The 15,912-nt window shown below is 42.8% G+C and overlaps 1 protein-coding gene across 3 annotated transcripts; it reads left to right on the top strand.

The window, feature by feature from the left end:
• The first annotated feature begins 2,582 nt into the window (after nucleotides 1-2,582).
• Nucleotides 2,583-15,482, top strand: LOC124289120 (mucin-5AC-like). 3 transcript variants are annotated; one of them, XM_046725722.1, is made up of 10 exons: nucleotides 2,591-2,702; nucleotides 3,660-3,777; nucleotides 5,573-5,706; nucleotides 6,401-6,727; nucleotides 9,402-9,516; nucleotides 10,287-10,402; nucleotides 10,697-10,762; nucleotides 12,149-12,340; nucleotides 13,312-13,341; nucleotides 13,944-15,482. In XM_046725722.1, exons 1-10 carry the CDS (start codon nucleotides 2,675-2,677, stop codon nucleotides 14,018-14,020), a joined length of 1,203 nt encoding a protein of 400 aa, XP_046581678.1. In that variant the 5' UTR covers nucleotides 2,591-2,674; the 3' UTR covers nucleotides 14,021-15,482. The 3 variants fall into 3 exon arrangements, with proteins under 3 accessions (XP_046581679.1, XP_046581678.1, XP_046581677.1); XM_046725721.1 differs by having other exon boundaries at nucleotides 2,593-2,702; nucleotides 11,261-12,340; XM_046725723.1 differs by lacking the exon at nucleotides 12,149-12,340 and having other exon boundaries at nucleotides 2,583-2,702.
• Nucleotides 15,483-15,912: the final 430 nt, after the last annotated feature.

Genomic DNA, 15,912 nt, shown 5'->3' with positions numbered 1-15,912 from the left:
GCAAACAACGGCGTAAAACTAATTACAACACGAATAAGCTTAATTTTAGACACTTTAAAGGAAAGCTTCATCATCGTATGCTTTCTTATCTGTTTTAGATAAACAGTGGTTCAAAATTCTAAAATTATGTATTGACTCCATATAGGTAATGGTTGACTGTGTAGTTTTTGTAAACTGTGGACCAACTTTCTGGGGTCCGTGATGGTGTTGGTGGTATACGGAAAGACTTAAAACTGGATACGAAGATCAGAAGGCATTTCTTTCACTGTATCCAAGCAAAGCATCACTGGGAGTACAGAAGATACTTAACAATGTAGTTACTGCTCACTTTTGCTACTAGCGTAAATATACAGATGCAGTACAATAGAAACCCTTCCGTTTGTACACATTCAGAAAGAAATCGTCAGGCTCTATAATATAGCACAAAGTGTATTTGTCTCTTTGCAAACCTAACTATTTCTTCTCGTCCTGCCAGTTGGGCCGTTCCACAAAGCGATCTTGGTGCTTATGTTATAGTAAGCCTTTGTTAAAGTATACTGAATCTAAAATAGTTCGCAATTGCATTGTTTTCTGTTTCAGAATAAAAACATATAAACGTTTTATGTTTAAAGAGAGTATTGATCAGTTTAATAAAGGTTTAAGTCAAATCGTGGTCATGAATGAAAATCGCGGGTTTCTTTTGAAATCCATCAGTAGTAGGCTAGCTACTAAAAGCGCTTTTATTAAAAATGCAGCAGTAATCTTTCTAACTCACATGGGCTGAATTCCAAGCCCATGAGAAAATAGAGGTCATGACCCGATGGGGAGACTTGGTGCTGGGCAAAGTGTTGCAAATGTCGTACAGCTTTTTAAGGTCCACAACAGCACAATTGCTCGCATTCGACAAAGAGTGAAGCCAACTGAACAGGTTTGAGACCGACCACGATCGGGGAGACCAAGGGAGATGATAGAATCTTGGTGACGTCATGACGCAGTCGCAGGTTCGAGAGTGCATCTCGTCTGGCGAACGCTCTCCCGCAAGCAACTGGGACGAGAATTCAGTCTGAGACTGTGCGTAACTGTCTCAATGCAGCGTGGTCCAGTCGTCACTGTCATATACAGGGACGGTTGAGATGCATCATGAGTACACACTGAGATGATTACAGAATTCAGATTGGGCGTCCAGTTTGCAGATGGTCGAGCGTGTGCAGTAGCACATTATGGCGCTTACAACGGCTCGGAACATGACGGGCTGGGGAATGCCCTGGTCTCAGTGGGGACTCTTGGTACAGACGAAACCTGATTTTCATTCAAGAAAACCTGACTGCCCAGCTTTACGGCAACGAACTGATCACACCAGTCAGTGTCTCCTTTATCGTGTCCAGCAAGATAGCGTAAGACCCGATACGGCTAGGCTCTTTTCTCCTAAGACACAATATTCAGGTGTCACCCTAGCCAGCCAAGTCTCCTGACCAATCGCCATACATGAGCGTGTGAGAAGAAAACCGACGTTCACAATATCCGTGACCTTGAACTCTCTGACTCAGACATGGAACACCGTAACCGTTGCAGAGATCGGTCGCCTCCCCCGGAGCATGAGACGACGCTGCACAACAGTGGTGAGGCTGCAGGAGGTGACATGTCACTGAAGCGAGGTCAACGTTTTCCAGCTTTACAGTGAGGTTAACAGTATCCTTTGAGAAAATCAACAAAAATTAAAAGCTGTCACATTGAGAAATTATCAATGAATACAATCCCACATACATCTTGTGTTTTGATTTTAAACTGTATTCACCATCAGTCTATTTACTGAATTGCTTAACCCTTTGATTTCAGTATACGTTTGTTATGATCACATCAGCGCTAAGGTCCTTTTAGTCAATTTTGCATATACTTCACAACCAGTAAGTATTTTATTCCTTTAAATCTTCACTTAGTCATGTTATGATAGATGTATCATTACCAGTTGTAATTTGTCTTTATCACGCAGTGTCCTTATGATGATCCATCAGAGAGTAAATGTAAAATATTGATACATCATCATCATCATCATCATCATCATCATCATCATCACCTGCCTGCACCACTGACAGTAATGGAGAATACAAATATACCCTACCATCACTCTTCCTCCTCCCTCCCCTACACATCTATAGCACAAAGACACAACAATAATATACCCCAAACTCTGTGTTTAGCGCTGGCCATTGGGTTTTAACGAGACACACTGTCAAAGGCGATAATGGAAGGTGCCACATATGCACGCATCGTAATAAATGTCTACTACGGGATCACAACAAATGATATTGCACCTTGAGTGGTTTTGGTGAATAAATGAACTGAACTGAAACACCCATCTCTTTCTCACACTCTCTCTCACACACACACACACACACACACACACACACACACACACACACATCCCACGCGTCCTACCGACTGATCCACGTGTTGGTATTGATCATGTGACAAGACTTCCTTACATTTATTTATAACTGAATTTGGAGACTAACGTCTGCATTAAGGACTCCGACACAAGATGCCATGAACAAGGCTAGTGTTGTTGACAGGGAAATGCGCATACAGATATCCTGTACGTCGACAGTCGGCGTGAACCAGCGTAATAGGTGTGCGCTAAACCCCCAAACAGTACCTCACATTCAGTGCGTGGCTGGAGTTGGTGGGAAGCTTCAGAATGCCTGACACCAGACTTCTGTTTTCAAGTGAGTATTACAGAATGCTGCGACAGTACAGACTAGAATCAGCCTAAAGTAGTCGTCCCGCCTCGATAACCCATTGTATCATAGATATTTTCTGCAATATGTCATATAAATAATTAATCTGGATAATTGCAGTTCTGTGCTGCATGAAAAACTGCTCCAAATTTCAGTTTAGGCCCAGACGCGGTCAATGAGTCATGTATGGGATAATATTGTTTTATGGTCTCCGTGTGATACATATTCACCTTGTTGGACCCAGGTTACCACAGTCTTTGACAGAATACAGCTGTAAATCCTCACGATTCAGCCGAGTTACTTCCAGGAATAAATTGTTGTCAGTGTGTAAATCCTCGTTTAAACTAATTTGTATATAAATAATTGCAGTTGGTTTTTCTGGGTCATTCGTTTTGGTTTTGTCACTTACCATACTCCTGATGTTCACTCCGTCAATGGGCCTGCCTGTTACATCTTGCCGCCAATATGTTTTGAAATCATCTACCTGGGTGAGTACGACATATGTAACTTGTACCAGCCCTGAATGAAGAGCTCTCCACAAGTCGTATGGGCAGAGGCGAGTGCTCATGAAGACCCGTAAGTCGATAGTTTGAAACAGTTGAGTCCCGAACAGTTTTGTTGGCTTCTGTGGCGCCCGGAGAAATAAACTATGGTGAACTTGCTGATTGGCACGTTACGAGAGTTATGTCTCTTAGCAATGATCAGGATGCGCTTCTAGCTGGTGTTACACAACCAGGTTACTTTGTTTTAAGTCTTGCCCCAATATATTCAACAAAACAACAAGATATAGACTCCAGACTATCATGCTGAGACTGTAGGTAGAATATGTTATGCCACACTTGGAGTAGAATTCCTACGACAAGTATGGGGTTTGGCCGCCCTAGCGCTAGGGTCGCTGTGTGAACCGGGTTCATGCTCTGACTATACCCGTACTTCCTGCTTCAGTAGCCCTGGCTGTTCTGTCCTCACATCACGCCTTGGGGTGCCCCGCGTTTACATCGTGCCAAACTCGGATGGCGGCTGCTCTAGGTGCACCCGGCACTGACACAGTCAGCCTCTGTCGGTAGGTAGACATCTTGTCCACTGTCAGAAGTCTTTACTTCACGCAAAGTTAAGTTTTTCCGGGCGTCTGTTCTGGCATACACACTCATTATCATTGGCTCTGTAGGTCTGCCCTGAAAAAAATAGTTTAAACTCGTTTTGCAAATTCAGCTTCATCTTCGAACGTTTATGCCTGCATAGATACTGAATCTTGGAACCTGTATGACTGCATGTTTTGTATCCTCTATGCCTTTATGAGCACCCTTTTATATACCCTCTATTCCTGCATAGGTACTGTCCCATATACTGTCTATGATTGCATGTTGTCCCTATGCCAGTACCTGTACCCGATACCCCTCTATAACGACATGGAAGCCAGTTACACGTGATATCCTCTGTATATACATGCTCGATAGCATGCCTGCCGATATGTGCGGCTACCTGTTATGCATTAGCTGCATGTAGTAGAGATAAATAACATACCAATAGACTGACCTCCTATATAAACTGCTGATAAAGAAGTATACATCGACTTGGATTGCCTTCTTTTGAAATGTATTTTTAAAGTTCAGCAAATGTGGATCACTAAGCCCAAAGACAATTTCAAAAGTAAACAAAAGTAACAAAAACGTTATCACGTCTCCCTTTTTTACACTAAACCAAGGTGTTGAAAGTCAGAAAACAACGCTTCCATAGACCCAAAGTGATAAATAACGCTTCCATAGCACCAAAGTGATGGAACATCCAGATAAGTCTGGATACCGCCTCTCACTGATGACGTCGGCCTTCTGATGACGTCATAGGGCATGCTGGTCAACATCCAATAACGTCTGTTCCAACTGCTGCACCTTATTTGGACATACATGATCCCATAGAGGTCGGGAGATTGTCATGGTCATTGCAACCAGGTTACGTTTTGAGTGTTGAGAAAGTCCTGGGCTTAGACTCTCGAAGCACTCTTAGCGCTAAGATATTCGTAAGTAATGTTAATGTATGGCACTTACGACTATCTTAGCTCTAAGAGAGCTTCGAAAATCTATGCCCTGGATTATTCCATTGTTTTGGTGGAACAGTATCCGTTGTGACTGTATTCAGAGAAGGGAAAGGACAATTGGCTGGAGAATGATATTCATGAAACTGTCTCCTTTTCACCATAAATCCCACTCGAGGTAACAGCCACGGAAAGGATGAACCTCTTGGATGTACCCTTGAGACAACCGTTCACCCCTGCGGCGATATACCTCCATACAACCAACAAGATAGAACAGGTTGATCATGCTCTCGTCGCTGAGTCCCCCTGTCCATAACACTGCTGTCTACGTCACATAGTTAGAGACCACTGACGTCTTTTTCGCCAATGTTGGCGGTTAAAGACCACCAAGCATCTGATTATCTTATCTCTGTATGTCTGGTGTGGTGTCCCCAAGTCTGTTGCTGTTCCCTCGTGAAGTGATCACACGTGGTCTGTGGTTCAAATGGCCTGTTCCAGTCTGGTGGAGTCGCTGAATGCTACAGAAGTCTGGGAATGGTCAGTCCGCTGCATCGGAACGTTCTTGGAATTGATCTGCATATCCCTATCAGCGCCATTCACAGGTGCTAAGATACCCTATCACATGCTTTATCAAACCTCTTTTCATATTTATTTTCAAGTAAAAAACTATTTTGAACCCAAGCTTTCAGAATTTCCCAAATGGTAGTTTAACAGTCAGAAAATGTTGTTTTTGGTTCGTCAACCTGTTTTTGTCTTAATTCAGTTTCCTTTTGCCAGCATATAAATCTAATGTGCAGGTTCTTTTAATAGGCGGTATATATTGTAGAGCTCTCAGAGACTACCTTGAGTGTGCCCGGGGCGCCAGTGCTTCTTGTGGGGTTTCAGAGAGAGGATACGTCGTGGAGGGGTTCAACATCGTCAACGTGAGATACTCGACGCTCTGCACAGCTTTCCGTACCGGTAGGTCTAACTACTAGTCACTAACTACCGTTCCGTGCAATATAACATTAACGATGCATCGGGGGCGATCGGATTGAACTCAAACACCTGAAAAAGATGCAACTGCTTGTATTTCAAATCAAGTTACCTATGAAGAAACATTACAAGACGATACAATGTATGCCCATAAATAATCTACTTGATATTTGAAAACGAATATTTCAATAGCAAGGGGGTATTTAGGTTTAGGTGTTTTAGTGGCAGATGGGTGGGTGATCGTTATATTTATGTTGGCACTGACACAAATGATTGCCTATATCCACCACACATATACACATTTCTTGAATGGATGGTTGAATGCTCGGGTTAACAGTTTCAAAATATCTTCACATGTTCAGAACACGTGAGCATGGCTATACTAAATGGATCATGAATGCAAAATCGTTCCATGTCTCTGGTTCTCTGGGTACTCAGGGGCTATAGGCCTGGCGCCAGGCCATCTACCACATACACGACCAACTACACAGTTACCTTAGGAATTGGCCTCGTCATCTTGGCAGACATGCAACATAAGTTATATATGGGATTACACTTTCTCTATTGACCTTGCGGTTGATGTGTACAGTAGACATTTTGACGCTGTATCAGCTGGTGGAACCATGGACCAATACTGTCATTGCCAACTGAGTCACACCAGCCATACTCACCATTTCAGCAAGTGCCTCAGCACCGGTAGACTCAACCACGGCGAACACTGTTGCTCCTTCCTCTGCAACGTCCACAGTGTCATCAGCGACACTGACATCGGTTGAGGGCGAGAAGACTACCCCTGAGGCGGACCGGTTACCCCAGAACCGTTCGGCTACCTTACTTCCCGTGCCAAGTTATCTACCGGAAGTGACGTCAGATTACACCTCTCCAAAAGACCAAGTTACAACGTCTGTGACTTCTGCAACCACTGAACAGATGTCCATAGCAACCAAACGAGATGGTTCTGCATGTATCTACCTTCCTGGTATTGCCAAACAGTCATCCGAGCAATGTAAGTAGACGTATTACTGAATATTACCTTGAACATTTGAACACACCCCACTTAAACCCATTGAAACGCTTCTGAAAATTACAGAAAATATCTGTTCAGATAAATATGCCTCTGAAAAAGAGGGGTAGTGTGTGGTATGAAAGGTCCACTCAGAACACATATTTCAATACTTAATGTGTGTCAGTCAGTATGTTCGGTGAGTCAGTATGAATCTATATTTAACCAAGTGCGTCACCCAGACACTTGTGTTTAACATGCAGTAAGCTCATCGTGCACATGACATCCTCGTACACTTAACCCGGAGATACGTAATACTCTGAAAGGTGCCTTATTAGATATACTACTGGATATATAGACGTCTGATATATACACACATCTCGTTACATAAAACCCCACCCCGAAAACACACACACACACACACACACACACGAACACACACACGAACACACACACACAAACCACCACCACTATCAAATACATATATAGACACATCCCCGATATATACCCACATCGTTATATTTATACCCAAACATCCCGATGTATACACCAATCATGATGTATTCACACATACACACATAACGATGTAGAGACACGTGCATACTAACTCACTCACTCTACGCACATTTACCCCGGGTAGGAAGTCAAGCAGAACGAATCCAATTCTGCATCTCTGTATACATGTCCCTCTTCATGTGAACACCAAACAGATTTAGAAGTCAATTGTGCTCGAATTAAGTGGGTTCCATTTAATCCTTATCGTGTTTTCTTACTTTCTTATTCCGTGCCTGGACTATACAAATTAATAAGCAACTAATGCCGTGAAGGAACTCGAAACCAGATTTCACATGGTAACATTCAGCTCTAGTTCACATAGGGTATGACTAAACCATATGGTGTGTTGTGAGCGGAACTGATCAGCCTCGCTGATTCCTGTATTTGACTTCCCTAGGAAGTAGAATAGCGAGGGAGGAACATCATGGTCACATCAGTCATCTGATACAGTCAGTGTGTAGTGGTCCAGATATCATCTCGTGTTATGGCAGTTTGGAAACATCTTATGGTTTTGTGTTTTAGTGAGTATTTGTTTCATTACCTTAGCGCCATTGATTGTTTCCTATCATAGCGCTATTGATTGTTTCTATATCATAGCGCCATTGATCGTTAAGTCGTGTTTCTTCACTCATTAGTGCTTTAGCATATGTCTTTGAGTCATACGCTCACTTGGTCTCGTTTGTTTGGGAAACTTTGACATCACTGAGTTTTTCATGTTTGTGTTCAGTTACATTAACAGAGGTAGTTTTGCCGTTGTCCTGTCCAGCCTGTACGGCGGGGTATGGTTTGACTGTTACCGATGTTTCCGTTGTTGCTGGACGAAATAAGACGAGCTTGGATTTTCAAGAGACCCTGATTGACGACTCGGATGGCCTTGTTTATTTTTTGCTATATTCATGTATAAATCCTTGTTTCTTAAAAGGTACCTGAAATTCGAATTACGACGGATTTTATTTGCCTAATACACTGAGCTGATAGCTCCCTTCTATATTGGTCAATATTTATAATATAGATAGGTTGTTGTCCGGACAATCCCTTCTATACCCAACACTTGGTCAATATTTAGCTAATATAGATAGGTTCTTGTCCGGACAATCCCTTCTATACCCAACAGTTGGTCAATATTTAGCTAATATAGATAGGTTGTTGTCCGGACAATCCCTTCTATACCCACACAGTTGGTCAATATTTAGCTAATATAGATATTGTTCTCCCTTCTATACCCAACAGTCCGATAGACAATCCCTTCTATACCCAACACTTGGTCAATATTTATAGATAGGTTGTTGTCTGTTGGTCAATATTTAGATAGATAGGTTGTTGTCCGGAAAATCCTTCTATACCCAACAGACAATTGTTGTCCGGACAATCCCTCTATACCCAACAGTTGGTCAATATTTAGCTAATATAGATAGGTTGTTGTCCGGAATCAATACCCAACAGTTGGTCTATACCCAACATAGATAGGTTGGTCCGACATATTTTAGCTAATATAGATAGGTTGTTGTCCGGACAATCCCTTCTATACCCAACAGTTGGTCAATATTTAGCTAATATAGATAGGTTGTTGTCCGGACAATCCCTTCTATACCCAACACTTGGTCAATATTTAGCTAATATAGATAGGTTGTTGTCCGGACAATCCCTTCTATACCCAACAGTTGGTCAATATTTAGTTAATATAGATAGGTTGTTGTCCGGACAATCCCTTCTATACCCAACAGTTGGTCAATATTTAGCTAATATAGATAGGTTGTTGTCCGGACAATCCCTTCTATACCCAACAGTTGGTCAATATGTAGCTGAGAAGATGTAGGTTCGCGATGTTAATCTTTCTATTTAAAAAATATTGCACATGTAATTAGAACAAATGCGGTGCGTACATGATAACTAACATAGTCGGAAACAGTGGAAATGCCGAGGTGGAAAATATACAGAGAGGTTTGAGGTTTCATATACAACATGAATCATGTGCTCTTCCCCTAACAAGGAGGAAACAAATTGTGAAAATAAAGTTTGCAGATTATTTTGATTTATGGGAATAGCATGAAAACCGACTGTTGCCCTTTTTGTTTCGGTGTCATGTGTACATAAGTTGTGTTATCGCCCATGTTGTTTTCAGTGTGTACACTACGGCAGATTATGTCCCAGTTCAACAGCGGTTGCACGCAGTTAGATGACTGTGGCCGGAAGGTTTCCAGTAGTCTGAGCAGCCCTGACGACTTTTTAATCTGCGGGTAAAGTTTTATATTCAACCTGCTAGACCGTCCGGGTTTTGTTATGAATTTCTCATCTCCCGAATGTTAATCGCAACGTGAAATAGAACAGTTTTCGTATCTCCAATAATGGAATATGACTACGATTGCACACCCATATATTACCCATGTCACCCTAATTTTTATCGAGAAATGTTTATCAGCAAATCGTTTCCGAAGTAAAGAAACTCGGTCTGTCTCATAAAGACTGCTAACAAGTAATTTACACTGTAAAATGAAAAACGTTACGCAGTTAGTAAATTATTTAAAAAGAAATATTTCCTTCTATATATATATGGTCCTCCTGCACCCTTGTTGGTTAGGACTGGAGATGAAAAACACATACGAAATACTTTGACGACCTTACTTTCATGGATAAAACGGTTCAGTAAATAAGTGAACTGTTAAATACTTAGTAAGTGTACCCGTGAAGGTCCGGGTTAGAATGAACCTTCAGCAACCCATGCTTGTCGTAGGAGGCGACTGACGTGCACATCGGTCTGGTGTTCGTTAATCAGCTTGATGTACCTCCCCGGTGTGTTCATCATTGCCGCTCATACCGTACACTGTGCAGTGGAGGGTGCAGTGTTGTAATCAGTGTCTCAATGTTCGCTGTCGCTGACTCAACTGTGGTTGAGGCAGATGCTGAGATGGTTGGTGTGGCTGGCGCAGCTCATGGCATTGTTGGTTGGTGGTCCAGCCAGCTTTTCAGGCAATTATCAATTAAGGTATTAAACCATTTCCCGCTGTAGGTCACTGGTCAGTTACATAACCTGTGCCCAGAAAGCCAAAAGAGTGTGCGGAAACGTCGACAATTCCAATGTTCAGCAGATTGTGGCGACGATGTATACAGCAAAGAACTGCACAGGTATGTACACGTATCCAATATGTTGGTTGATGCCCCATGTGGTCTGCCCAAGACCACAAGCTATGTTCATTTGTTTGGGTTTTTATTTATTTTTAACGCTGATCTTACCAATATGCCAGCTATATGGCGGCGACTTTAAATATTCAGGTCTGGACCAGACAATCTAGTGACTGATATTATGAACATTGATCCACGCCGTCCAGGTACGATGACATGCAATCCCACCATGGAAACTCCATGGGCTTGTGTAACATGACATGGCAGAAACTCACGTATCGTATATATATGTTTCAGCTATTCTTAAGGAAATAACCACATCCGTCGAAATGTCTCCTGTTACGGCTCGTAATTCAGTATCAGGTAAACGCATTTGATTCGCATGTTTCCTTTATCTTCCATTGCTTACAGGTGTTTAAGATAATAGATACGTTGGTCGTCATCACATATTGCAATCTCGGGTCATATGTCTCCCTGGTGTTGCATGTTGGCAGTGCACTAGCCCCATGATGTATAGTTTACAAGCAGGTATACACGATGAATGCTCACCGTCATGACTTACCCAGCACTGTGTTTGGTGCATGTTGGCAGTGCACTAGCCCCATGATGTATAGTTGACAAGCAGGTATACACGATGAACGCTCACCGTCATGACTTACCCAGCACTGTGTTTGGTGTATGTTGCCTGAATGGAACTGTAGAACAATCCGCCATTGGTTCAACGTCGGTAGCATCCTTCCTGACCGTTCCTGAAAGCATGTGTTTGTTCCCAGCATGTTCCCAGCGTGTAACATCTCCCCCTGGTTGTGTTAATGTGGTGGACACCATGTAACAGAGCCCACGTGCCACTTTCTGTTATAGCACCGACACGCGAGACACTTGGGACTGGTGAAACCAGCACACAGCCTGAATCTTCATCTTCGGTAACAGATACCACCTCTTACATTCTAAACACTGGTCGTATTAAAGTTACCAATACTCCAAATGCTGATATTACATCCACTTACTCGAAGGACGCAAATACTCCCACAATGTCCTTTGAAAGGACCAGTCGCTTGGAAGTGACGAACACCCAGAATAAAGCTGTAACGACAACGCAGTTGTTGAAGGGTACAAGTACTCCCCCAGTGACCTCTGCACTCACCAGTCGTGTGAAAGACACGGATACCCTGCACACAGAACGCTCAACTGTACCCTCAGTGTCCTTGGCACTCACCAGTCGTGTGAAAGACATAGATGCTCTGAACTCAGAACGCTCAACTATACCCCCAGTGACCTCTGCACTCACCAGTCGTGTGAAAGACACGGATACCCTGCACACAGAACGCTCAACTGTACCCTCAGTGTCCTTGGCACTCACCAGTCGTGTGAAAGACATAGATGCCCTGAACACAGAACGCTCATCTGTACCCCCAGTGTCCTCAACAGACAGACACACCCATGTCTCATCCTCAACCGCACTCAACCGTGAAACCACCACTGACGTCAAGACAAACTCGCCCCCGGTTACGTCGTCATCCACGGGGTACTTGTCATCTTCTTCAGAGCCAGCAGTCGTCAGACGAGATAGATCGAGCACATTGCGGGTCACAGAAGTAGAACTGTCACGCACGGACGACATCACAGTACCCACATCAAGAGTTGATATGACCACCACAAAAACCAATACACCATTTAAAACTAACCTTTGGGCGAGTCTTGTCACAAACACGAGAACCTCTCGAGTTACCTCCCCTTCCATTCTTCCAGGACAGCCCACAGAAGCTACATCAGGTTTTCATCAGTCGAGGAAACCTTTCCCCAAGTCAACAGATCACACCCGGTATGGAACTAGATCCTCCACTGAAATGAAGAAGACGAGTCCGCCAATACCAGGCGAGTTCCCCACCATCCCCCCACCCGAAGAAGACGAGTCGACCAGGGACACATCTAACTCTCAAGGTGGAGAACACGTAACACATTCTAGGCTTGTTTCATGATTACAGTAGCAATCTTTACGCCTATATTAGGTCAGGCATTGTTTTATCTATAATGGCGTGGGGACAGATTCGTAATGTGTGTGTGTGTGTGTGTGTGTGTGTGTGCGTGCGTGCGTGCGTGCGCGCGCGCTTGTGTGTATGTTTGTGTGTGCATGTATGTGTCTGTTTCAATGTCCATAATGAGGAAATATGTATTTTGAAAGAAAATTCATTGACTTATTGACTTATTCAAATTTGTAGTCAATACACTTATAGCCTGAACATTGACACTAGATTTAAGACAGACTGATATTAGACTCATCGATTCAACTCTCACATTTTAAATTTGGATCTATTTTGATCTTACGATGGTCAAAGTATCTTCTGTGAGTATACAGTTTATATAATGTATAGGAAGCAGTTTCGCCCCCACCCGCCGTTCTTTTTCCAAGTCAACACACAGTTTAAGGTTTGGAATCCTCCTTATTGCCTTGAACGATCACGTGTCCACATGATGACTAAAGAGGTTAACCTCACATGGCAAGCTGACCTGGTAAGGATGTCATGTGTAGGATGACTCCACGCCTTGCTTCAAAATCATTATCGTGTTTTCGTTTGTCTTGACGTTAATCCTTCAAAAGGAATATATTTCTCGATCATACTTCAAACTGGACACGAGTGATATCTTGGTGCTAGATATACATGGCTAGAAAAAACAGGGAGTCTTTAATTAGTTTCAAATTTATAAAACACCTTTGGCATGTATCCAAATGTACAATTTGGCACTTTCTATTAACTTGAGAGTTGATTGCCTATTGGTCCATCGCCCCTAATCATTGGGTCAGCCTTTAACTCTTCTCACCCTCTGCTAATGTCTCACAACATACAACAGCGGTACATCTAAATTAAAGTGACAAATGATTGTGTTCACAAACAGTCTAAAATCTGTTTCAGGTGTGGGAGTCCCATCCTCATGCACAAACAGTAAGTAGAAGATATCTGCTAGAAACAAATGGTTGTCAATCTGTTCTTCCACTCAGATTGCATGGACATAATAATCCTTGAGTCCATATCTCTTGACATCGTTATGCTGTAGATATGTCTTGTGTTTCTTCTCTTGTGTCCCGAGTAGATCTGTACATTGTGCGTGAACACGCCGTTCCAATAAGGCTAACCAGGGACTAACCAGAGTTCCGTTGCCAAAAGCAATCTTAACGCTACGACTATCGCAAATTTAATACCTCAACATAGTTTTACAATAGTCGTAGTGTTGAAAACGATTTGTGCAACCTGACCTTGTGTGATGTTCCTATCTGAGGAGGCTGCAACCTCGGTAAGGTAGGGATGCTATTGGGTGCGGACAATGTTAGTCGAACTGGACTGGATTCTTAAGTTACCCCTAGAGTGAGTGAGTTCAGTTTTACGCCGCACTCAGCAATTGTTACCCCTAGAAGTAAATAATACTGTTATAGGTGGAGTTGTAAATTCAGGTTTATTATGTCCCCGGTAAGGGCCTAGTACTTGATGCTGCCCATAGTGAGTATTATAAATGTGAGTATTATAGAGAAGTGTATGTTTTTCTCCAGGGTCCCTGTCTGTATCTACCGTCTCCACTGTGTTGGTCAGCTGGATCTGCTGGACGCTGTACATCACAATTACCTGAAACCAGAGGGCCTGCACAGGTTGTTGAAGTCTCCGTGAGCAAACTTATGTTGTCGAGTGTGCTGAATGTGTGTACGAAAATGTCAACATGTCCGACCAAGGAGATCCTGCTACTGAAGACAGGTCTATGAAATATCATAGACGACCGACGTTTTAACTGGAATAGCCAGCTCTGTTTCAGATTGTCTTATGTTGTAATGTTAATATTGTGTTTATAACTTGTATTGTTTTTTAAGTTATGTGTAAAGAAGGAGGAGTGGGTGATAACTTATTAATATTTAAACAATTGGATTAAGTTAATATTTAACAGAATTTATCATCCAAGTTATTGTAACGCAATTTATGGAGTTTACTCCTTTAACAAGGCGTTGTCAACGTGTCAAAACACCCATATTTATTGTAGAAATCAAGTACATCAAAGGTCGACAGTTAAATGCAGAATACATAACCCAGTCAACATGCGAACCTGGAAGCTCCCAGACACATGAATCCGGAACATGTCATGTCCGTACACACCACATGGCCAAGCTTGGGGATGCTCTATGACTCACTTTATACCAAGTACAACGGTTGCCTGTTGATTTGTGTATGCTGTTGTCATTACGTTAACTCCAATTGTATTGGGGCAAGGCCAGATAGAGATTCCCTAACACATGCTCATGATTTTATCTGAATCGCACAAACTTCTCCAGAAATGTTTAGAGATTTTTGACACTGTGTTATTGTGCATAATATCGACTGCCATGACACAGTCCTGCGATCCAGTCCAGCAAGTGATCGCATAGACTTAATATGCCAGCGACCTGACACTCTCCGTGCTGGACACAGTAGGGCGACAGCACCTGTTGGAGGATGTAGACGGTGGTCGGAAGTGTTTGTGTCACTGCATGTCACTCGTGCTAGAAACCAGGACTTTCATTCTTAAGCCACTTCCTCTTTTGACCAAACATTATATACTGACATTAATACCTTAAGTCATGACCACTGACGTAAATACATGCGTCTCGCCGCTTTATCACATAGCTAGTATTGACAGGACTGAGTGAATAGGTTTTTATTCATTGTCCGCAAACACAGGGATGAAATACCTGAAAGCACTGCCCCTATCTTGATGAACAGATGGCTCTAAGCTACCTTCATCCACGCCTTTAGAGTACGATCATACACTAGGACAGCCAGGCGGAGATCGTCTCTCAGGGAGAACCAGTGCTGGCATCACATGCACTTACTACCAACAGATAACTTAACGTATTTTTATGTTTTGAATTTTGTGTAAATAATGTATTTAATGTGCCATGTACAAATGTGTCAAATATATTGTGCTGATATTTTCAGTTACTTCAAACATATGTGTTAAATGTTACCTTTTGACGAAGAAGAAATTGTATATTGTGTTGAAATTATGTATAAGTTTTCAGTTACTTCGTATTTGAATAAACATATTTGTTAAATACTTTCTGAAAGATTGAGAAGTTGAGTCTTTTTCTTACGTTGTACCGGCCATTTGCTGACTTGTGTCGGGCAAGACATCATACCGTCCACGTGCCGACATGTGTCGAGCTAGACGTCATACCGGCCATTTGCTGACTTGTGTCGGGCAGGACATCATGCCGTCCTCGTGCCGACATGTGTCGAGCTAGACGTCATACCGGCCATTTGCTGACTTGTGTCGGGCAGGACATCATACCGTCCACGTGCCGACATGTGTTGAGCTAGACGTCATACCGACCCAATGGTGACATGTGTTGAGCTAGACGTAGTACCGACCTCATGGTGACGTGTGTCGAGCTAGACGTTGTACCAGCCCCATGGTGACGTGTTGAGCTAGACGTTGTACCAGCCCCATGGTGACGTGTTGAGCTAGACGTTGTACCAGCCCCATGGTGACGTGTT

Source organism: Haliotis rubra, unplaced genomic scaffold (assembly GCF_003918875.1).
Source record: "Haliotis rubra isolate DU_JTF1 unplaced genomic scaffold, ASM391887v1 Scf433, whole genome shotgun sequence".
NCBI lineage: Eukaryota > Metazoa > Mollusca > Gastropoda > Lepetellida > Haliotidae > Haliotis > Haliotis rubra.
Note: the sequence above shows the minus strand (reverse complement) of the source record. Positions and strands in the feature narration are given on the sequence as shown.